At 38.3% G+C, this 24,987-nt stretch overlaps 1 protein-coding gene across 1 annotated transcript; it reads left to right on the plus strand.

Annotated features, from left to right (window-relative positions):
* The first annotated feature begins 1,121 nt into the window (after positions 1-1,121).
* On the plus strand, positions 1,122-24,764 carry LOC123560901 (G2/M phase-specific E3 ubiquitin-protein ligase-like). The gene is made up of 12 exons (XM_053518864.1): positions 1,122-1,265; positions 8,094-8,205; positions 9,112-9,176; positions 11,435-11,782; positions 13,003-13,146; positions 13,529-13,599; positions 15,272-15,358; positions 16,774-17,007; positions 17,909-18,176; positions 19,347-19,501; positions 22,024-22,262; positions 23,354-24,764. The coding sequence occupies exons 1-12, from the start codon at positions 1,203-1,205 to the stop codon at positions 23,602-23,604; spliced, it is 2,037 nt and encodes a 678-aa protein (XP_053374839.1). The 5' UTR covers positions 1,122-1,202; the 3' UTR covers positions 23,605-24,764.
* Positions 24,765-24,987: the final 223 nt, after the last annotated feature.

The raw sequence follows: 24,987 nt of genomic DNA on the forward strand, positions 1-24,987 counted from the left end.
TCCATTCCTTCTTTTTACAGTAGCCATATAGAAAAACATCATAGCTATACTGTTCATGAAAATTAATAAAATTTAGCAGTAAACTATGGTGGCTGATTTCTGCCATTTCGCGTTTTCGCCCCGCGACCCCGCCAAGCGAAAACGCGAGAATTAACAAGTTAAAATGGCGGGGGCGCGGGGCGAAAACTCGCTATTTAGCGGGGCCGCGGAGCGAAAACACGATAATTAGCGGGTTCGCGGGGCGAAAAGTCGACATTTAGTAACTCTGATGGCGCGGGCGCGGTGCGAAAACTCGACGTTTGAAGAGCGCTAATTATCGTGTTTTCGCCCCGCGCCCTCGCCAATTTAGTTACTAAATCTCGACTTTTCGCCCCGCGACTCCGACAATTAGCGAGTTTTCGCCCCGCGCCCCCGCCACTGTAATGCTTAAATTTCGCTTTTCGCCCCGCGAGCTCGCTAATTAGCGGTTTGTCGCCCCGCGACCCCGCCATTTTATTTCTCTAATTTCGACCTTTCGCAGCGCGACATTTTGCTTTTTCGTTTTGTAAGTGTTACGCATTGCAGTTATCTATGTGGCTGATTTGTGCCATTTCGACTTTTCGCACCGCGATCTCGCCGAGCGAAAACACGAGGATTAAGATTGTTAAAATGGCGGGGGCGCGGGGCGAAAACTCGCTGTTTAGCGGGGTCGCGGGGCGAAAAGTCGAGATTTAGTAACTGGAATGTCGAGGGCGCGGTGCGAAAAGACGAAGTTTAAGCAGCGCTAATTATCGTGTTTTCGCCCCGCGCCCCCGACATACCAGTTACTAAATCTCGCCCCGCGCCCCCGCTAAACAGCGGGTTTTCGCTCCGCGCCCCCGCTAAATAGCGAGTTTTCGCCCCGTGGTTTACAACATCTTGATGACGTCATCATTACACATCAATATGACGGGAGAGGGATGCATAGACAGGGTATAGACATAGGTGGATTTTAGAAAGGTAGGCATTCTACGTAATTTATTTATTTATTTTAGAGAAAATAAGGAAAATATAGTAAACTTCAAGATTTCATATCCTGTACAGTATAGTGTATCGTACGCTTCGAAGTAACTGTAACAATTTATATGACTATTTTTTCATTGTGTTGACCTAGATCTACATATCAAGGAAAGTTCTAGACTAAAGATCTATAGTCAGTTTCTTGTTTGTGTTTTCAGATCAGTATGGACGATATTCTAGACGAAATTGGACTGGGAGACGTTAAAGAAATCTTTAGAAGAAATCGGGTAAGTTTTGTTTTTGGCCCATTTCACTCGACTGTACCGTTCGACACGCTTAGGACCTGACTTTTTTACATATAAATGTTAGATTTTACATGTCGCATGCTTATGGTGACAGGCATCTATTAGCAAATTAAAACATTAGTACTACATGATCTTGAAAAATAAAATATTAAAATGAATATTGATGCAGTGGTAATTATGGCACACAGTACTGGAGAAATACAGAGGCATATCAAAATTATCCATGTATTTAAGTCGAGCCATGCAATTTGAACACATTGCATGGGCGTAGCTGGTATAACGGCCTACAATCTTCCCCATAAAAATGCCAAAAATAGATAAAATTGGATGGGAGGGAGGTGGGGGTAACTGGAAAACTAGAAACAAGATATGTTAAGAATAGACAATTCAGGCAGTGATTGTCATTTGACTGGCTTTTTTATTTGGAATCTAAAGTAACATATGAAATGGTTTATAAATGATAAATCCAAGTAAATTGTATGATATTAATGGCCTTAGAAACATATTAATTTGGACTAAATATACGCCAAATCGCACCTTCGACACTAGTGCCAAATATTTTACGGGGTGGGGGGATACCCTCCCCCACCAGACTCACCTAATACTCGGCCTACAGGTTCATTTATAACAAGGTACGCCCTTGCATTGTTGCACAGATCTGAAAAGTCCTGCAAAATCGTACTTTTCTGGAAGTCAGGGAAAGTAAGAAATAGCGACTCCTAGATTTATATAAATTAGAAAACAGTCTTTTGAATAAGAAAATCGTTCAAGGAAAGAGAATTTTCATTTAACAAATCAAGGCCTTCGAGTGGTTTATCGTCTGATTTACCACGGTTCAGAGTTCAGATGCGTAGGAATTGAACCACGAGGGCGTTAGCCCGAGTGGTTAAATACTGAAGCATCTGAACGATGAATCGTGGTAAATCAGACGATAAATCACAAGAAGGCCTTGATTGTTGTCATTCCAACATGCTCATTGACATATTTTAGTAAATATTATACTTGACTTCATTTACCCGAGGAGTAATGTATAGTACGTCATGTGGCAATTTGACATTATAATTGACGTCATAATGCTCTCTTACCGGTCTGCGCGTCAACCATTGTTTATCGCAGAATATACAGAGCTTGATTTCCTTCTTTATTTAACTGGAAATCAAGCCGAGTCTAACATTTAAAACAAATTTGCTTTGTTATTTTCACTTCTTCATTGATAGAAACGCTTTTCTAATATATTGAAATATGAAGAAGAAAAAACAGGTTACTATAGGGCCTACAGGAAATTTTATACGTACCATTTGGGTATATGGAGAGTCCTATAGGAAATATAAATGTATGTGTGAATTTGCAGAACTTTGCAGAAGATAAAAAAAATGTAGAATGACATGTTGATATACTTGTAACTGACGTGAAGATGTGACTACTGTTGTATTGACGTAAAGGGTAGTTGCTTGGAAACATTAAAGGCAACAATAAAATTTCTTCTTATTTATTGAGAATTAAGACTATATTTATGGATAAGCGATCTGCATTTACAGAGGTATCACTCATAGAAGCATAGATATAAAATGAACGCGATGTAGTACAACACGTGTTGGGAAGCAAATATTGACTTTGAAACGTGCATGAAGACTCATTTTCTAAGGGATGCTTTCCGGACCCGTATCTAGAAATATTTGAATTGGGGCACTAGCTAAAAATCGGCAAGTTGCATAGAGTGGGAGGGGTACCTCCAACTCAAAAGACTGAAATAAAGGTATGAAATGGTGGCTTTTGGTGCATAATTAATTCTAAATTTTGACTGCAGCTTTGATGAATATACAAAAATGTGTCCTGGATCAGAGTCTGTTTTCAATAATTGCCTTTTTTTTCCACAAAATGGGTTCGTTACCGCGTATGCCTTTTTCAACATGTCTTTAGAATGTTATTTTATAGTAGTAAAGGAATATATCACTTGTCTCTCCGTATGCATCTGTCAAGTTCATTAAACCTTATTTACAACAATGTCCATGAAAGCCTTATCCGAGTGTTATTAGAATGGATTAATTCTCTCACATTGAACGTACACATGCATTGAATGTACACTTACAAACCTAGGTTAATCCTAATGGACCAAACCTTCTTCAGAATAGAAACACTCAATGTGTGCGTACTTACGTTGGTATGTTTAGGACATGCATTTTGTTTTGTTTAAGATTGAATTATCTCGTGCGCACGACATCTTATCTTGTGCTCTCGACATCTTATCTCGTGCGCACGGCAACTTATCTCGAGCGCACGACATCTTATCTCGTGCGTACGACACCTTATCTCGTGCGCATGACATCCTATCTTGTGCTCTAAATATCTTATCTCGTGCACAAGACATATTATCTCGTTAGCACGAAAAATTATCTCAAATGCATGACATCTCATCTTTGCTCACGACGTCTTATCTCGTGCGCACGACATCTTATCTCGAGCGCACGACAGCTTATTATTGCTCACGACATCTCGTGCGCATGACATCTTATCCCGAGAGCACGGCAACTAATCTCGAGCATTCGACATTTTTTCTCGAGTGTACGACACCTTATCTCGACCGAACGACATCTCATCTCCTGTTCATGACATTTTAGCATTTGGAAATTGGCATTGCACACCGGCCATCCAAGCCTAGTTGTGTACATTGTATAATTGTTATGGTTAAATGATTTTCCCTGGAGTCATGGCCCTTACTTTGTGGCAGCTTGTCTGACAAACTCCCAGATGATATATTTCCAGAGCCAACAATAGCCTGCTACAGGGTTGTCACTTCCCTTGAAAAGTCAGACGAAAATGCTGTTTTTTAAGATCAGTGAATTGTCAGGGATATCTTGATAATGGTCAGTGAAAAATGAAATTTTAGAAAAGTCAGGAAAAAGTGGAGAAAAATGACATTCTGGGTCGATGATTAAAATGCACATATTTCATATTATATGTGCACGTATAAAAACATGTGTACACGTGTAAATGTATACGTCCGCGTGTATATTTTATACATGCACGCGTGAACACCCACATATTTTAAAAGCATGCGTTTAAAAATATACACGTGGACGTATATTTAAGCGTGCATGCACATTCTAGCTGCACTTACATATACGCCTGTACTTACACATTTACATGTGTACGCGTAAATATATACGTACACGTGTAATTTAACGCGTGCATGAGTAATTCTGGGTATATTATATTTACGCGTACATCTACATATTTACCATTGTACGCATGTAATTTTATGCGAGCACGCTTGATTCTTGATGCTTGTATATTTAGAAATTTACATGCATGCGTATATTTATACGTAAGTTTGCAATTATACGTACACGTATATATACACGTGCACGCATATATGGACATACACGAGTAAATTTATACACACGTGCACGTCCATATAAGCATGTACCTACATATTTTTTATCACATGTTTGATGTCACGGGTATGAAATAAAGCCACTACATGAATTTCATAATACACTAACGTAATAAAGCTTTGACGTTGACGTCGTTTTAAGGTGGAGTGCGACCTTTAAATTTTTTTTAGATAGATCTATGAAAAATTAACGGAAGAAAATTGAGGATATTTCTGATTTATTCCAGTTTTCCGTTTGGCTCTTATTTAAGCCACATTTGTTTGGTGTAGTGTCAAACTTGGCCACTAACGGCACTTTTTGGGCGTCATTTCTTGGCGTCATTTTCATTGTTTCTATACGGTTTTCAGCATATCTCTGTTTTAGCTGGAAGCGGACGCGAATGAAATTTATATATTTTTAAAAGATTTAAAATTTCCTTTCCTGTGATATAAATTTCGTGAATGATCTATGACGTACCTTGAGATTATGACGCATTAAAGCATCAGACTTATACAAAGCGTAACGTACAGTTTAGCTGGAAAATTGTCCGTTTTTCGAGAATAACCTTTTTGTCGTTTGGAGGAATTTTGTTTAAATTTCAATCATAAATGCGCAAATATATTTACTTGCGTTTGATTAACAAAAAAATGTATGCCACTGAATTCGTTTTTTCAGTACCACCGATTTTGTTTCCCCGCCCCCGATCTGAAATGCGACGTTATTTGGTGGTATTTTTAAAATTGCGCTAAACTTTTGGCCGATTTCGGAAAACTTGTACTATGGAAGATGCTGTCGACATTCTATCGTAAAAATATACGTTCAATGAAAGCATATTCTGAAATATAAGAAATAACACATATACAGTAAATAGAATAATAGTAGAAAAAAATAGCCCCGGCTGGTTTTGAGTTGCGAACTTTTGGTTTTTGCTTCAATTATAATAATTTTTATTAGCATTCGATATTGATACGTAATTTTAATGGAATTACTTCTATTAAAACATCATTAAAAGTTTGTATAAAGTTTGTACAATTGTAACAAGGAAAATCTTTTAAAAAGCACTTGTCTCTACATAAAAGACTCTTATCACACCCTTATTCATGTGGTACGCAGACCGTATTCAGCTCTTTCTTTAATTTGATATATGTTGGTATTTGAACAGGTTTTTATCATATTTATTAAACTTACTGAGCCAAAGTTAGCTTTAAAACTGTGAACAGCGTCGTTTAGGATAACGCTTTGTCTACATTTCACTCAGCGTAGCACAATCAACAGAGTGAAAGAAATTGACACTCTCGTCCATTCAGGCAGAGTGTTGCATAAATCTTCCATTTTGATAAATTATCTATATAATGCGTTATCAAGTAGTTTGATTTGCAAACTGAAGTCACGTGGCATAGGTAACGAAAACGAATTTAGACGGCGTCAACCAAACAAAAAATGATGGCGAATTGTGAGAGTGCGATAGTGAAGTGCTGCAGTACTGCTTCGCCATTGTACTGTCGTGCTTCACCATCTTACAGTCGCGCTTCGCGATCGAAGTGTCACCACCGCACTGTCACGCTTAGTGTCACCATTGCACTGTCGTGCTTCGCCATCGCACTGTCGCGCTTCACTATCGTACTGTCATACTTCGCCATCGTTCTGTCATGCTTCTCCATCGTAGTGTTACCATAGCTCTGTCACGCTTCTCCATCGCAGTTTCACCATCGAACTGTCGAGCTTTGTAATCGCACTGTCGCACTTTACCCTCTTTTTCTGTTTATATACCTTATTTGCGTAGTACAGTTCAACAATAGTCTCCGTCGGTCTATTGTTTTCATGAGGATTGAAAAATAAATGTCAGCCTGTAGGGTGTAATTCAAACGAATACCACCCGACCGAATGTTATTTCTAAACAAAATTATATTCAAAATTAACCTCTCAGCTAGAAATGAATAATAATACGTGTAATTGTTATTAATTGTTTTGTAAGAAAATATTTTTAATCAGCTCTTATTGCAAGCCATGAAACGTTAAAAATATTTGTTGTCAGGTTAGCATCATAAAAATACACTTGCGACAGTGTGTTGGCGAAACGCGACACTTCGATATGGTAAACCTCAACACTAGGATGGTGAAACTACGATGGTGACTCGCGGACCGCGACACTACGATGTTGAAGCACAACAGTTGATTCCGAAGAGTAGTTCAACAGACTGTCACTATCGTACTGTCGTTGTTTTCGCCATTGTACTGTCGCGCTTAGCCATAATACCATCGCACCTTCGGGCTTCCCATTTACAGGGAGTAGGCGCTGGCCCTAACGGAACACCGTAAATCCCACGATTAAATCAAATTGTTATAAAGTTGAAAATCATTTTTCTTCATATGATGCGCTTTCTGACAGGTGTAATTTAATCATAATCACACATTAAATTCGAATGCTAACTAAGTTAATCATAATAAATTATAAAAAAACCCGAAAGTTCACAGCTCATAACTAGCCGGGACTTCATTTTTCTATTATAATTCGAATTGTTATTTTCTTATATTTCAGTATATGCTAACATTAAACGTATAACTTAACGAAATTATGCCGACAATAAGCTCCTTAGTACAAATTTTCCGAAATCGTCCGAAACTATCGGCGTAACTTTAAAATACCACCAAATAACTTCGCGTTTACTTCATTTTTCATATATAATTCGATTTTCTGTATATGTGATGTTTTTTTATATATATTTCAGTATATGCCTTCATTGAACGTATATTTTTACGATAAAGTTTTGAAAACTGGTTCCAAGTTTTCCGAAATCGTCCGAAACTTTAGCGTAACTTTAAAAATACCACCAAATAACGTCGCATTTCAGCTCGGGGTTGGGGAAACAAAATCGATGGTACTGAAAAAAAAACGAATTCGGTGACATACAACTACAGGGATATAAGCCAGCAATACAGCAATACCGCGCCCCCGACATTCCAGTTCCTAAATCTCGCCCTTCGACACCGCTAATTACCGTGTTTTCGCTTCGCGCCCCTACTAAATAGCGAGTTTTCACCCCGCGGGGGCGCGGGGCGAGATTTAGTAACTAAATGTCGGGAGGCGGTGCGAAAACTCGACTTTTATGCAGCGCTAATTATCGTGTTTTCGCCACGCGCCTCTGAAAGAGGTGTATTTTATCTGAACTCCCGCGGAAGTCGGCGTCCAAAGCATGTCCGCTGTCTTAAGTCGAACAGTTTTCATCCGATCTTCACCAAACTTGCTGACAATGTTTGTGGGCATAATATCTCAGACAAGTTTGATAACCAGCCAAATCGCCTCAGGTACTCTTGGATTATGGCCCTTGAATTAGGCCAAGTACGGTGACGGGCGTATTTTGTGACAGTCTCTGGCACTCTTGTTTTTATTGTTTGTTTTTTTTTGTTTTCAATGTGTAACACTTTGATATTCTAGTTGCAACCAGAAGATATAAAAAGCTTAACAGAGAAAGAGTTTGAAGACCTAGGTGTTAATACGATAGGAGACCGGGCGCGACTGCGGGAAAGATGCAGGGATAAATGTGAAGGTAAGTTAGCCAACACTTCCCACTTTCTATGGGTGTGGGGGGTGGGAGCGATCATTAAAATGCTTGTTTGTTACATGGGTCATGAAACAATAATTCTGCCGACTGACAAACCAGTTTGCATGTTTGTATGGCGTTTAAAAAGAACTGCCCTTTTTAAACATTTATTGGAAATTAATCACAATACGAAAGCTGATTGTTATGGTGGATTGACATTCTTCAGGCCCCAATTTCACTAAAAAGGTGAAATAATTATTTAACTAAGTCTGGTATTTTCAAATAACGTTTTTGCAGTTTTTCATCTATGTCAAAATTATGTTTGCATACAATATACATTATGTACAATAATTTTGACTTTTAAAGAAAACGAATTTAATTCGAAGAAATGTATCTAAAGTACAGACCTAAGTCAATTATGTTTTACTTGAATAGAATTCAGACTAAAGTCAATTATGTTTTACTTGAATAGAATTTAAGTATAACTAGCTTGGAATAATAATTGCACATGAATACTACTGATGATGTTTTCATACAGCAATGAATACACTGCTAAATAAATTTCTTTAACTGTAGCAATTTAGAAGCAGGATTATAAAATAACAGACTTAGTTTTAAAAGTAATAACTTCAGTATTTTTGTGACATTGGGGCCTAGACTTCTGCTTGCTCAAATACTGACGGGTTTGTAAAAAGTGCCCCGTAACCTGATATAGTCAGCAGGACCTTTACCCTGATGATTGTCTGCAATGAACTTGTCTATCTGTCGGATTGTACAATAACTCTGTCAATAATAGCGAACAATTGCCTCCAGCAGGTAAATGGTTCATGACTATTTTATCTATCTAGAACGGTCAAAGAAACCCTTTTTGTGATATTACACTTTTTAAAATGTTTCCTTTCTTCCCCACAGCCGATGATTCACCTTGTTTAATGCGAGTTCGGCATTTTCAAACGCAAAGGAAAGGAAAGGGAAAGGTAAATACATCTTTGATTTTCAGTACTGGCATTTTTATGCCCCCGCCATTCGAAGAATGGTCTATGGGCACAAAGTGTTATCCCTGTCCGTCCATTTGTGCTTCCGTGCGTCCATATGTTCAAATTACGGACTTTACAGCCTGTGTTTATCAACTGATTTCAACCAAATTTGGTAAGTGTCTTCACATATATATAGAAATACAGGTCAGATTCGCATGTGGTTCCAGTCCGCTGGTTTTCCGTGGAGTTATGGCCCTTTATATACTTAGAATGAATCGAAATTTGTTTCCGGACCCTACATCCTGTGTTTATCAACCGATTTCAACCAAATTTGGCGAGTGTCTTCATATTACGGAAATACAAGTAAATTGTTTACAAGTATTTGGTTCCAGTCCGCTGATATTACATGGAGTTATGACCCTTCATATAATTTGAATCAGTGCAAATTTCAGTATCCGGGCCCTACATCCTGATTTTCCAGGAAGTCATGGCCCCTTATATGCTGAGAATTCTTAAAAATTTTAGTTTCCGGACCTTACAGGACCCTTCAGCCTGTGTTAATCAAACACATTCAACCAAATTTGGGTTGTGTTTTTGCATTATGGAAATACAGGTAAAGTTCCTATTTGGTTCCGGTCCACTGATTTTCCAGGTAGTTATGGTCCTTTGCAGGTGCATCAGTCTTTATTTGACAGCTTTCTAGTTTTTCCTTATGACAGAGACATGTCTCTGCTTCTGTCTAGTACTTTCTCTGACAGTAAACCTTAAGGTTTAGGAGTATATCACCAAAACACAGAAATATTTTATAAACGAATAACATCGTTACCAATATTTTACTTAACCATTACGTGTTCTGCCGTACTGTCCCGTACTGAAAATATTCTGAAAAAGTTGTCCCCCTTTGAAAATGAATGCCATTTGTAAAGAAATAAAAATAAACAATTGCTGAAAACTGTGTTCCACTTAATTATGTGAAATTTCAACACTCGCATGCGGTTGCAAATGAATCAAAACTAACATGTGTAACAGTTCTTTGAAAATGGTGAATTTTTGAAGGCGTTTGAGGTTACATTCTACCAATTCAATTCCTTATTTATTTCATATTAGTAACAAAACATTCAGACCTCATTTTCAGCACTTTAGAGCATTTCAATGATATGAAAACCATATATGGTTATTTAGTATAACATGTCTTCTTATCAAAAATAGAAAAATATTGACATGTTATGTTAATATAAGAAACATAATCTGTTCTGAGAAACATCACCCTCTAAAAAGGACCCCATGAAAAAAACAGCCGTTTAGCAGTTACGCGTAGGTAGACATTTTTCGCAAAGAATAAAACTTATTCCAAGAAATTTACAATGAAAATGGTCTAGATCTATTCTCAATACTATAAGCATGATAAGCAATAAACATAAGCCAAAAATTTAACTGTCACCTCCTCATGTCACTCATTATACCAGATTTCATCCATAGCATGGAACTACATTTTGGACTACTTCACATGTAACACTGAGTAGTCACTTCCGGTTTGGTGTAATCCGTCCTTGACTGCCCGGAAGTGGGTCCCATTTAGGCAGTCTTTTTTTCGGAATTCAATGTTTATATTAGTACACTGACACTTGTTTTGTTGTTTTTGTAATGATAGCGTGTATATTACTCATATTACTCTACAAAACAAGTGTCAGTATACTGATATAAGCATTGAATTCCGAAAAAAGAACTGTTTAAACAGGCCCACTTCCAGACAGTCAAGCGCTTTTAAAAACTCACCATTTTCAAGAAACTGTTACACATGTTTGTTTTGATGCATTTGTAATAGCGTGCGAGTGTTGAAATTTTAACATAACAAGGTGGAACACAGTTTTCAGCGATTGTTTATTTTTATTTCTTTACAAATGGCATTCATTTTCAAAGGGGGACAACTTTTTCAGAATATTTTCAGTGCGGGACAGTACGGCAGAACATGTAATGGTCAGGTAAAATATTGGTAACGATGTTGTTCGTTTATAAAATATTTCTGTGTTTTGGTGATATACTCCTAAACCTTAAGCAAAACTGAAATGTGTAAACATAGCTCAACTCTTCTCAGGTCTCTCAAACGAGCGTATTTTCGACCCAGATGTCATATATGATTACATATATGATATAGATATGTTCCATGCAGTGATTTGAATGGTTTTTGATAGTACAGACTACAAACTATGAGATTTTGAGGACAGACTATTACTACTTTCTGAAATTTGCTTTTACAGAGGGGTTTACAGTACAATGTAAACAGGCAGGAGAAAAGTACGAGGAGAATATTGTTTGGATGGAAGCATATGTCAAAGAAATCGTATCAGCTGATAACAGCAAATAAGGGCGGCGGGAGTGTTGTTCTTGATGTGCCGAAACAGAGCCTTATAGATTCATTGAAAGAGCAAGTAACCGAACACTTTTTCCCTGGTGGAGAAAATAAAATACAGGGATTAAAAACGGAACATCTCATATTGTTCTTGGCAACGTTCACAGGAGAGGAGGTAGAGGGAAACCTAGTAGATGATATACTTAAAAACTTGAAGTCGTCTCCTGTAAGACTGTACCTGCATTCCCGCCAAAAGGTAATAAAAACCAGCTACCTTAGCCACTGCATAATGTACGGAATTGTTTGTATATAAGGTCAGACCACTGCTTAAGGTAAGATGTTGTTTGAAATTTAGGTCAGGCCTGTTCACTTCTGGATTCCGAAGGTTTAGTAACTTTTATTTACTAGTAGGTAATTAACGTCTATTGTTGATGCAGGTAAATTATCACCAATTGTTGCCTGGAATCTGACTATACTGCGTCTGGCTAAAATGCACTTACACTACGAGATATTTGTCGACTCCACTGGCGGTGAGCCCTACATAGTTGTCAAGTTGGCGGTTCGGTGTATGTTCGTCCGTACGTCAGTGTGTATGTCTGAGCTTTTTGGGCTGCAACTTTTTCATTCTAAAATAACTTGGCACATATGTTTGCCTCAATGACACGTGTCGCGTGCAGAAACCATATTGGTAGCTTTAAGGTCAAGGTAGTATTTTATAGAGGTCAAAGTTCCAAACTCGGTGCTGTTTGTTTGCCCGGGCTGTAACTCAGTCATGGATTGAGAGATTCTTAAATACTTTGGCACCAATGTTTGCCTGAATAAGGTGATGTGTCAATAACTTACAGTGGATAGTAAAATTTATTCAACTTTTCTGTTCAGTGTTTACGCATGTACAAGATAATGCTGAGAATGAAAAAAGTGAACACGCCATGCGATGAATATACTACCGCTTTAGATTCCCTACAGTTTGCCTGGTTGTAGTGATGAGTATAGCCAATCTATCCCTCTGATCCGTGACATTCCGTGCATAGAATGGTTGTAAATTATCTAAATACATGTACTCTGCTGACTAGTGTACAAATTAAACCAAATAGAGCTAATGCGGTCTCAATCAAATAGAGTCTGCAATATTCACTATTTGCCTTGTCCTCGGTGCTTCCGAGGGATCTACTTTTCAAGTTTTGTTAATATGTTATCATTTAACAAAAGCAGTTGATAATTTTTGGTTGTTGTTAATAAAACATCCTTACGTCTTTTAACTATGTTTCAGCAAATAACTTTTTATTAGACTTCACAAGACCAGTATTTTTGATGCACGACAAAGGGCTATTAACCAGGATACGCGTTGTTCCCACAGATGCGTAAGAAAACAAACGAAACTTCTGCTTTTAACCGCTTTGCAATTTGGGCATTCTGATAATAATATACTAGTATTTGTTTGTGACACACTGTAATAGAATGTTTTGATATCTGTAGGACGAAAACACCGTTCCTGTTTCAAAGACTGAAGGTGGTGAAAGCAGCGAAACGGCAGACCAAGATGCTGATGAGGTGCAATTTGTAGATGCTGAGACGCCCACCATTCAATTCAGAAACAGAAACAGGGAAAGGCTGTCTCTGGTACTGTTTAAGCTCTATTTTTTCTGATTTCTTTCATTTACAAACTTTGGATATCCATGTGGATTACATGTAACTGTGTAAAAATCCTTCGCTCCAAGTGGGATTCGAACTGGGGGCATTCAGTTCGTTAAGCGGACGTTCTACCAAATCGCCATAAAAGCTAGCTCAATGGCAAGGAAGCACACGTGCCGTATTATACATCTACTACGCATGCATTATCTTAAAAGAAATATGCCATGCCTATTAGCGCTAATAATTTCATTGATTGTAACTTAGGTCGTTACAACCAAACAAAGTAAGGTTTTATCTTATTTCATATTTCGTTTTCGCCTATGTTGAATGTACAGTTTGTCTAATTAGTTTATCTTATGTTCTTTCAAAGCGGCCACGTAATACAACAGAAACAGGAGCTACGACCTCGACACTTGAGGCCACTGCAGGACCAAGCATGATGTAAGTTTACTGTCGTTTTATCGTTCTACATAAGTGCATGATTACAGCAATAATTATCAGCTTGAACACATGTGTAACAGTCAGAGAGAAAATGTGCAGCCTTGACCTGGACTCGAACCTCGGACCTTCGGCTTAACGTGCTGACGCTGCCCTAATTGAGCTACCGAGACCGCTCGATAGTAGAATTAACCACTGCACACCATCCCTCTTATCGCGAGACATTGACACTCCTGGCCAATATCTGCTGCAGTCTTAGCGGCAGACTGTTAGCCTTATTCAGATGCACAGCCCAGCCAAACTGCTTCCCCCGCATGGTCTCCAAGGGTTAACATCCCGGTCGAGCCCCAAAATGTAAATCAGAGGAAAATGTGCAGCCTCAACCGGAATCACCCGATACGGGAACTGCTACACATGTCTACAGTTTTAGCTTACCTGAGCCTAAGGCTTAAGGGTAGCTTTTGCGACTGCTCGATGTCCGTCGTCAGTCGTCCGTCGTGTGTCTGTCAACAATTTCTAAAACAATCTTCTTCTTCAAAACTACTGAGCAGATTTACATCAAACTTCACAGGAATGATCCTTGGGTGGCCCCCTTCGAAATGCCAATAGAATCAAAATCCATGGAGAACTTGCGTGCAACTGAAAAGAAAATTTTTAAAAATCTTCTTCTCAGAAACTATGTGCCGGATTTCAAAAATATTTTGTAGAAATGATATCTAGATGACTTTCTACAACGATTGCTTAAGCCGTTTTATTTCGGTAAAAATCATGGCCGCCAGGGGGCGGGGCTTATTTTCCATATATGGCTGTATTGTAAATTTCAAAAATCTTCTACAAAAACACTTGGCAGATTTACATCAAACTTCACAAGAATGATCATTGGGTTGTCCCCTTTCAAAATTGCCCAACGAATTGAAATTCATGCAGAACTGTGGTTGCCATGGCAACCGAAAGGAAAATCATTAAAAATCTTCTCAGAATCAGAAATATTGGCCTCGTCCCACGGTCCCTTGATTTCACATAGAGTTCTATAGGGAAAACATGAACAAACTTCTTCTCTGAAACCTCGAGGCACAGAGATTAGATATTTTACATGTGGCATTGTCTAGTAGACATTTCCCAAGATTGTTCAAATCATGACCCAGGGGCCATTAAAAGCCACGCCCCAGGGTCACTTGGTTTAAATGAGTAACATATGTAGGAAAAATACTAAACATAATTCCTGCACTGTCCTATTATAATTACCTGATGACCCTGAGTAACTGGCTCATGTTGGGTCAAAAACTAGGTCACCAGGTCAAATCAAAAGCTTGTTAACACTCTTGCGGCTACACTTATTACGCTATCTTCATGAAAATTGATCAGAATGTTTATCTTGATGATCCCTAGGTCAGTTTCGGGACATTTGGGGTCAAAAACTAAGTCACATGCTCAGATCACATAAAAAGCTAGTAAACAGTGTAGAGGCCACCTTTATGATCCTATCTTCATGAATCTTAGTCAGAATGTTTATCTTGATGATCTCTACGCCATGTTAGATTCTAGGTCATGTGGGGTCAAAAAATCGTCACCTGATCAAATCAAAGGAAAAGCCAGTTAACACTCTACAGGCTGTAGGCCCAATTACTCAGATGAGCGATTAAGGTTCATCATAACCCTTTTGAATATGTTACAGTAACTCGGATCATACAGACTGGCTAGAGGTAATGGACAGTGAAGATGAGGAGATGGCAAGGGCAATAGAGGAAAGTTTGAGAGAAAGGTAACACTGACATGTAGCAGTGTGCATAAGTGCACTAAGATGACTATGAAATACCTCGATTATATTAAAGATAATTCGTACTGTACTGAATTCATTAATGAACCATGTCATGAGAAAATTATCCCTGAAGAGATGCACTTTTTGTGCCCCCACCACTTAGTGGAGGGGGTATATAGATTTGGTCGCGTCCGTCCATGCGTCCGTTGAAAAAAAGTTTGTGACGCATCTAGCTCAAAAAGTATTTGATATAAATTGATGAAACCTTGCATGAGTCTTTATCCTGGTATGAACATGCGCACCTTCTATTTTTCGTCTGGCTCTGCTTCCTGTTTAAAAAAATGAAATTTAGTCAAAAAGCACATTTTCACCTAATGACGTGCATGGGTCAAAGAGTATTTGATGTAAGCACGAGTCTTTATCATGATGTTACCTTGCACACTTGCCATCCTTCGTGTGACCTGAGCGCTAATTACAGAGTTACTGCCCTTGAAATAGCCAAAATGTGGATTTTTTGCTTGAAAAATAAAATGAATCCTTTACATAAAATGTTTGTTTAAGCCATACCCCCTTTAGACTGCAAACATTTGAATTATTGCCCCATATTTGTGACAAATGTATCAGTGGGGGCACACCCTGTGTCCTACAGACGCATTCTTGTTACATTTTAAAACCCTACAAATTTCAGAAGAAAAATGATAAATAGTGTAGATGTAGGCCTTGAAAACTTGAAAAGATAAGTCAAGTTGTCATTTTAGACACATTTACGTCATTTCGTTGTAAGAATAAGATGTAATTTGACGTCAAAGTCACAGAAAGGAAATTACTTCGAACTTTTTGGTAGTTGAATGTTTTTACAATTAGCAGAAAAAACGTAAGGTATGATTCTTCTTTTCCTTTCACTTGTACTATTGAAGTGTGGTCGTTGTTATGTATTGTTAGAAAAAAAAACCCGAAATGAGAACATTATGTTATTAAGATTGGTGTTTTTATGACTTGGTGGATGACTTTGAACGTTGAATTTCCTTGCAGTTATATTTAGCATCCACGATAAGTCCTTTATTTTCGTCCCGAGTCCTAAAGTACTGACTGATTAATGATGATAATGTACAGTGCATAATGTACAAAACACTCATATTTTTGTGCCGGTTTCTCTCCAGCAAAGATGTAAAATAGTACTGGAAATACATGTACCATACACATCTCAAGTATTTAGATTGCGCAGTTGCTTAAAGTATGTCTCCGTATATTGAAGTTTCTTTTGTTCAGTTACGATTGACAATTTTGATTAAAAACATTTGCACACCACAAACTATTCTGCTGATGCAGTATATTGCTAGTTATACCGTTATATATTTTTGAAAGCAATGCTTCTATTTAAGACTTCTGCAAACAAACATTTCTTTTCATTATTACAGTAGAGAGTACAATCCAGCACAGAATACGTTGACACTGGTTGAAGTACTAAAGGGATGTCAAGTGGAAGTACCGAGCTTGTCAAGGTGCGATGTCATTGTGTCAAGAAAAAATGTCCTAGGCACGGCATTTAATGCTTTTAGGAGATCTTCATTTGAGATCAAGTCAAATCTGTATGTGAAATTCAGCGGGGAGCGAGGAGTTGATCACGGCGGACCTCGAAGAGAGTTTTTTAGGTATACTATAAAGTATAAGCCAGCTTTAATGTTTTTACACAGAGCAAATACCCTCGAGGTTAGCTATTGTGAACGATCATTTGTCCATCGTCCGTAAACAGTTTCTCAAAGTTACATCTCTTAAACCCCTGGGACAAATTCAAAGAAACTTTACAGGAAAAGTCCTTGGATGATGCTCTATCATGCATTTCTGTCGAGCCCGCTGGCGGTGAGCTCGACATACTTGTCACAATGGTGGTTCGGTATATGTCAGTGCGTGCGTCCGTGCGTGCGTTCATCCTAGTTTGTCCAGGTTGTTCTTTTCCATGGATCAAGAGATTCTAAAATAACTTAGCACATATGTTTGCCTCAATAACACGGTTTGTCGCGTGCAAGAACCAGGTTGGTAGCTTAAAAGTTAAGGTCATACTTAGAGCTCAAATGTTAAAATGTGGTTCTGTTTTGCCTGTCCGCGTTGTAACTTATCCATGGATTATAAGATTCTTAAATACTTTGGCACAAATGTTTGCCCGAATAAGATAAAGTGTCTTGTGCAACAACCAGATTGGTAGCTCAAATGTCAAGGTCATACATAGAGGTCAAATGTCAAAAGTTGGTGCAGATTGCTTGTCTAGGCTCAATGAGACAGTCTGAGGCAGAAATAGGTTTTTATTGTTTGATTGCTGTGGACGATACTCTACATAACATGGGCCAAAACGTTGTGTATTATCGCTGTAGTTTCAGCATTGACAAAACTGAAATGAAATCATATTAAAGTGTTGCAGACTATAAAGCCTTTATAGAGCACAATTGCAATTGTTATGTTTCTGTCAAAGGCCGCCTAATTATAACGGTCATCCGAAAACTGGTTTTACCCGCTGTGATAAGCAAAATAAGTCAGGTTTTCTTTTTTTTCTTTTAGGCTTGCTATTCGAGAACTTCAAAACAGCAACTTGTTTGAAGGACCAGAGGAAGGTCGCTTTTTCTCACATAATGTTCACCTACTGGAGAAAGAAGAATACAAACTTGCTGGTAAACTTGCCGCATTATCTCTCTGCAATGACGGCCCGGGACTACGATTCCTAAATGAGAAGCTGTATGACTTAATGACTGGAAAGAAGGGAGATTTTGAGGACTGTAACTCTTCTCTGAATCTTTTACCAGCAGATATTAAGGAAGTTATTCAGAAGGTATTTATTAATTGTATATTATTGACTTGAAGTTTAACCTTTGCTGGCTGAGTCTGTAGTTATATATTTTTTTTAGTTTTCACTGTTGTCCTCCAAGTTCTGTGGAAATAAAAATCTTGGAAATGATATGCAGTTCATTCAGGAAAATACTGATACGTCGCATTTCTAATGTGCACGTCCACTGGAGCCAGATCAGAAAGAAAATGCCTCTGTACATGTTATACCCTACCCCTAGGTATTCTATAAGAACCATGGTCATGCACGGGCAAATATACTAACCCGTTTCAATCGCGCATTTCTCAACTTAAACGCGCAGTTCGGTGCATGGTTACCTAGTATATTGAACAAGCGATAATTTATCCTCCATCATACACCAGTTACATTGTCTCAGTATTCCATATTGCTGAGATGATCAACATATTTTATGCTTTCGTCAACGCTACAGAACTTCCCTAATGAACATCTGGTCTAGAGGTCACGGCGGTGTGCACATGTTAGGCAAAATGTAAACAAACAAAAGCAGAATTTAAAAAAAAATTACAATTTTACACTAAAGCTCGAAATGATGAATGAAATTCATCTTGTATATGATATTTAATTTGAAATCATACATTGGACTACATCTGTTCTGTTTATTTTATTCATTTTCCATATTTAGGCTGCATTTTCACATTTTAGCGAACACGTGTAGTAAAATGACGATTGACATACATTTTCACAACAGCCAATCAGAATGGTTTTGTAGTCTAGAACGGAACTTTACCAGGGAAGTTCAAGCAAGTTTTTTTGTGAAACGTTGAAAAATCTATAAACTACGCTTTGTTTTTTTAAGGTAAGAAGTATTGAAGAAATGTGACCGGTACACAATGGAAGATAAATTACTACTTGTTTGATATCCATAGTACACTTTTACCGAACTGAGTATTTTAGGTATGAAATGTGCGATTGAAACGGGTTAGTATATTTTCCCCTTCATGACCATGGTTCTTATAGAATACCTAGGGGTAGGGTATAACATGTACAGAGGCATTTTCTTTCTGGTCTGGCGCCAGTGTGCACGTCCCTTTACCTCACAATCATCGTAGATTCTGCACTGTTGTTATTTGGCGTATGCATGTATATACTAACTCATCACGAAGGCATAATTAAGAATTATTTATTTTCTCTCAGCTATTGAGCATGGACAGTGAAGAAAGCAGGGATTCTTTCTTGAACGATCATGGAGATTGGTTAATAGACCAAGGCATTGTTGATATCACAAAAGTAACGATATGCAACAGAGAAAATATTGCAGCAATGGTCACAAAGTATTACTTATACTACAGGTAATTTTCGTTCGTCCAAAGAACGCTCGTAGTTTTGAATTTTTTTTAATAACATTACGCCTGATCTTGTGTCATTGTCTAATGGGCCTTGTATCACCCAACCAATTGTCCAGGTTTATAAGAATTAAGTTTTCCTACGAGTCCAAGTCCGGCTGCAGACTGATGTCTCTGTATGTGAAAGTTATCTGTGTTTTACAAATGATCGAAACATTTAAATTTGCCAAGACATCGCAAATCGCCACGTTTCTTCACCTCAATACCTTTGATTTCAAACATGTATCAAATCAGATGGACCCAGAGGTGAAAATGATAAAAAATGGCTTTTTGACCTTTCTCCAGGGCCCCACCCCCAAGGGTGGAGGGAAAGTTTTTTTCCTTGTGAATAATAATTTATGTGACAAAATTGTTTTACTCTTCATCCCCTTCAATCTGATATGCTAAACGACCATGTTGTAAAACCTTTGGTTTTTACCTCACACGCACCCAACCCACCTGACACCCACTGCCCTGCCCCCCCCCCCCCCCCCTCCCCCCGCATTTGTTTCATTTTTTTTAAGTTAAAAAACTTTCCAGGAATATTTATATTTATCAACATGCAAAGTTGTACCCTCCCCCACCTCGCTCCTCCACCCAGTCACACTACTGCCCCGATCATGCAGCATTCCCCACACCACACACACAACCCACAAACAATTTCATTTCATTTTTTATTTTCCATCAATATTTAATATCAACATCTGAAGTTTTGTACTCTTACCCGGTCACCCCACGCCCTCCATCCCCCGCTACGCCCCCCCCCCGCCCCCCAAACAAAAAAAAATTATAAAAAAAAGCATTCCTTTTTAAATTTTTTTTCACACCTTCCATGAAAATTTATCAACATGTGAAGTTGTAACTACACTCACCTCTCCATCGTTCCAGATTTCTTACTTCTCTTAAGTGTTCTCTTAATGACATCTGTTCTTTTTAGTTCAAATGTACATGTTAAACAGCGACACTTGGTGCCAAACTACTCGAATACAATATTTCGTTCTAGTTACACTTCAAGCTCAGAATTCAAATAACTCCATATAATTCTAAAAGCTAAACTTATTACAGTAAAGTTTGAGTAAACATATTCCATTCAAAATAATTTAATTAATCAGGATCAACCTAACATAAATTTATTATGTACATTTAAAATTCGTTTTCTGTTAATTATTCTGAGTAATGAAATTATTTGCTTCTTAGTAACATTCTTAACTTTTTGCCGGATATATTTCTTTGCCATTCCTCACCACAAACCCATTCGGCGGGGGATACCAATTCATCGAATTTGCTTGTTGGTTTTAATTGATCTCGAAGTTTCATTTTTTCTGAATGTTTCGTATAATTTTAGTGCCAGTGATTTAAAAGACAGTTTAAGCATTTGTATACCATGGTGACTTTCAAACAAATATTAAGATAAAGCTATTGAAGGAATAACAATCTGTGATAATTGAAGAAATTGACCTTCAAAGTTCACGTGTTACGGCTTTTATGTAAAACATATGTGTGCAGAGTTATAGGAAAATTACTTTTTTATAAATAATTTTCAAAGATGTGCCGCTTTGTGATCAGTATGTGCAGAAGTACCAATTAAGTGTACACATCATGTTCCTTAGGGACAGTTAATTGCTCATGGTTAGCTATTGAGATCGGTCAATGTCAGTCGTGCGTCATCAGTCAGTCCGTCCGTCTGTCAACAATTTCTTAAATTGACATCTACTCCTAAACTGTTGATTTGATTTTGACCAAACCTCACAGGAATGATCCGGTTCATTGCACAACTAGGTTACTGACCTGAAGAGTAGATGACCTTTAAGTCAAAGATCAAGGTCAATGTGATCTTTAGTACCAGAAAAGCTTATAACTCTGCAATGCTTATGGCTAGGACCCTCAAACTTAGTAGGGATGCTGGTCCTGATCAATAGATAACCCTGATGGTAAAGGTCATAATAAAGGTCACTATGCCCTTTGGTAACAAAAAGCATGATAACTCTGCAACACTTGGTCCTAGGACCCTGACACTTCGTAGATGACCATAAGAGCAAAGCTCACAGTCAAACTCGTGGGCCCAACATTCGTCTAAATAATTTTAGAACATACCCCTGGCTGACCTTTATCATGACCTTCTATTTTTTGGTTACTTGAATAACATGATTCAGGTGAACGATATAGGGCCACCATGGCCCTCTTGTTTGTTCTCTAGTTATGGCCATGCTTACTATTCTTGTTAAAATCATTATATCTCTTGAAAGAATTAAGTGACGTCTTTCGGATTGGAGAAATAGAAGACTATTCTTACAGCATGTTTACCGGGTACATCTATAAGGAAAAAAAATCCAAATATTCTGAAACCAGCTATTTCCTCGTGGATCGATCTGTCAACAAATGCAGTTTTCTACTAAAGAGTGATGCTTTTTAAGTGCGTTGGCTTTATTCGAAAGGTGGCCTTTGTAAGGATGTACATTAAAATAAACTCACGTTTGTTTAAATTCCAGAACTGGAGCTGAAATTGCACAGTTTAAAGAGGGAGTCAATGAACTGAACAATATGTGGGACTTAATACAGATGTACTCGCATCTGTTTAAACAGTTGTTCTGCTACCCAGCTGTGCCATTGAAAAAGGAAGACTTTGACGAAATGATGGAACCTACTTATTCAGAACCAGGTTCGAACATGAGATCTAAGGAGGACGACACGATGTACAGCTGGGAGCTTTTCCTGCAAGACATACAAGGTAAGATTGTTGCAAAGTTGACAATTCAATACTGTGCACACAGGTCAAAAAGCACATTTTTCAGGACTGGGTTGCATAGCTAGTACAATTGTTCAGTATACAGTAAGGTTTTGATTCGCATACAAAATCACTCTGTTACAAACTCGCTATTTAGCATGGGCGCGGAGCGAAAACTCGCTGTTTAGCGGGGTCGCGGGGCGAGATTTAGTAACTGGTATGTCGGGGGCGCGAGACGAAAACACGATAATTAGCGCTGCTTAAACGTCGAGTTTTTGCAACGCGTCCCCACATTTCAGTTACTAAATCTCCCCCCGCGCCCCCGCTAATTATCGTGTTTTCGCTTCGCGCCCCCACTAAATAGCGAGTTTTCGCCTGGCGCCCCCGCCATTTTATCTTGTTAATTTTCGTGTTTTCGCTTGGCGGGGTAGCGGGCGAAAACTCGATATTTAGCAGGGGCGCGAAGCGAAAACACGATAATTAGCGGGGTCGAGGGGCGAGATTTAGAAACTGGAATGTCGGGAACGCGGTGCGAAAACTCGGCGTTTAAGCAGCGCTAATTATCGTGTTTTCGTCTCGCGCCCCCGACATACCAGTTACTAACTCTCGCCCTGCGACCCCGCTAATTATCGTGTTTTTCGCTCCGCGCCCACGCTAAATAGCGAGTTTTCGCCCCGCGCCCCCGCCATTTTAACTTGTAAATTCTCGTGCTTTCGCTTGGTGGGGTCGCGGGGCGAAAACGCGAAATGGCAGAAATCAGCCACCATAGTAACACCTAGTTCCTTTAGGGTCAATGACTTCTGTCTGATGACATATGTGATGCGCGAAGTTAGGGTGACAATGCGCAAAGTCGCGATGGAAAAAAAGTGCGTACTCAGTTTCTTTGCAAATCGTCACCGCCAATTTGTGTGTCGCCGTTATAACTCCGCGCTTCACATATCGCCTTTGAGTCTAATTATTAGAGAGAATGCGATTGTCTGACTGGAACATCGCACCAAGTTTCTTTGAAAGTTCATTATGTATTCGTTGTTTAACTGTTAAAACTAGCTTTTCCAGTAAATACAGATGATTGTGATTTTTTTCCACCTTTTCAGATGGAAGTCTACCACTTACATTTGGGGAACTTATGTCGTTCATTACGGGAGCTGACCACATCCCGCCATGCGGCTTCTGCCAAAAAGTTTTAATTAGTTTCTACGACCAAACAGATGGAACAACTCGGTACCCGTCAGTGTCAACATGTGCATTCTATCTATGGCTCCCACGAGGAATGGATAATGCAAAGGATTTTGCAGAGCTGATGGTGGATGCCGTGAAAAATTCTCTCGGTTTTCTAAAAATTTAATGGAGTTCAATTTCAGTTACATTTTAAGAGGAGTATCCTAACATTGGAGTATGTGACGATTTCAGTAATAGATCCGTTAATTATTGAAAGGAAACAATTTTTTAACATTTTATTTTAATGTCACAAGTTAGTGGCCTTGAGACTGTTTTTAATTTTAGTTCAGACTGTTGTATTTAAATTTTAACTGTTAATTGTACCCCTGCCCCCACCCCCTGCACAAACGAAGTTGTAAAGGGGTATACTGGTTTCAGGTTGTCTGTCTGTCCGTTAGTCCGTCCGTAGACGCAATATGTTTTCGCACCATATCTCTGAAACCCCTTGACACAATTTAATGAAACTTCACATAAGTGATCAGTACCAACACAGGTTGTGCTTAGGTTCTTTAAAAAATTGTGTGCAGTTATGGGACTTTGTTTTTCTTTGTTACCATGCTCTATGCATAGTCTGCATATGCAATCTTGTGCGCGCCGAATCTGCTTAACCTTTGAACGCAATTTAATGAAACTTCATGCAAGTGATCAGTACCAATCCTAATTGTGCATGGTGCATGATAGGTTCTTTCTGAAAAATAAATCTGCAGAGTTATGGGACTTTGTTTTCTGTGACCATATTATTTACATAGTTTGCATATAATTTATTGAAACTTTACACAAATGGCCAGTACCAACCTTAGATGTGCACGGTGCATGTTAGGTTTTTTTCAGAAAAAAAACTTGCAGAGTTATGGGACTTCGTTTCTTGTTACTATTTTATATACATGTTTACAGTCAGCAAAACTTTGCAATCTTGTGCGCGTCAAATATCCTTATATCTATATAAGACTGTCTTTTTTCCCTACATAGACTTTTTGTGACGTCTTTTAAATGCAATATACTGTGTCAATGCAAGCAGGGGGTATATTCATCACCTTCAGTGATAGCTCTAGTTAACAGCTGTCATCCACAGCGTGTGAAGGATTACACATATAACTAATCTTATGTTTCCAGTGGTGTAACATGTCACTTTCGGAGATTTGCAAATTGTCTATGTTAAGAGTTTGTCTATTACGAGACGATATTTGAATCCATTACAAATTTTGAAAGTTTATTGTTTATTCACCCTAGAAAATTAATGCATGTGTGATTTGATCAGCGTTAGACATGGTACTACATACAGCTGAGTACATTTCTAATGAATATGTTGTCACATAATTGAAACTGATGTACGCGAGTTGCATAGTATCGTGACATATTTCTGCCGTAAATAACCACTAAAGGTTCGCGAATTAATTCATGTTTAACACATAATAATCACGAAAATTATCTGGTTATCTATTTAGCATTCGTAATAAATTGACCGTAAGATAAATATGATAACGGAAATAATTGTCATTGCCCAGAACTG

This window comes from Mercenaria mercenaria, chromosome 12, assembly GCF_021730395.1.
Source record: "Mercenaria mercenaria strain notata chromosome 12, MADL_Memer_1, whole genome shotgun sequence".
Lineage (NCBI taxonomy): Eukaryota > Metazoa > Mollusca > Bivalvia > Venerida > Veneridae > Mercenaria > Mercenaria mercenaria.

What these genes read in the sequence shown, in the direction of transcription:
- LOC123560901 (XM_053518864.1), top strand. Translation starts at nt 1,203, where the DNA reads ATGGACGATATTCTAGACGAAATTGGACTGGGAGACGTTAAAGAAATC. An exon ending in AAAGGAAAGGAAAGGGAAAG is followed by an intron (nt 9,177 to 11,434) that starts GTAAATACATCT and finishes TTGCTTTTACAG; the next exon opens with AGGGGTTTACAGTACAATGT. An exon ending in GAGGAAAGTTTGAGAGAAAG is followed by an intron (nt 15,359 to 16,773) that starts GTAACACTGACA and finishes TCATTATTACAG; the next exon opens with TAGAGAGTACAATCCAGCAC.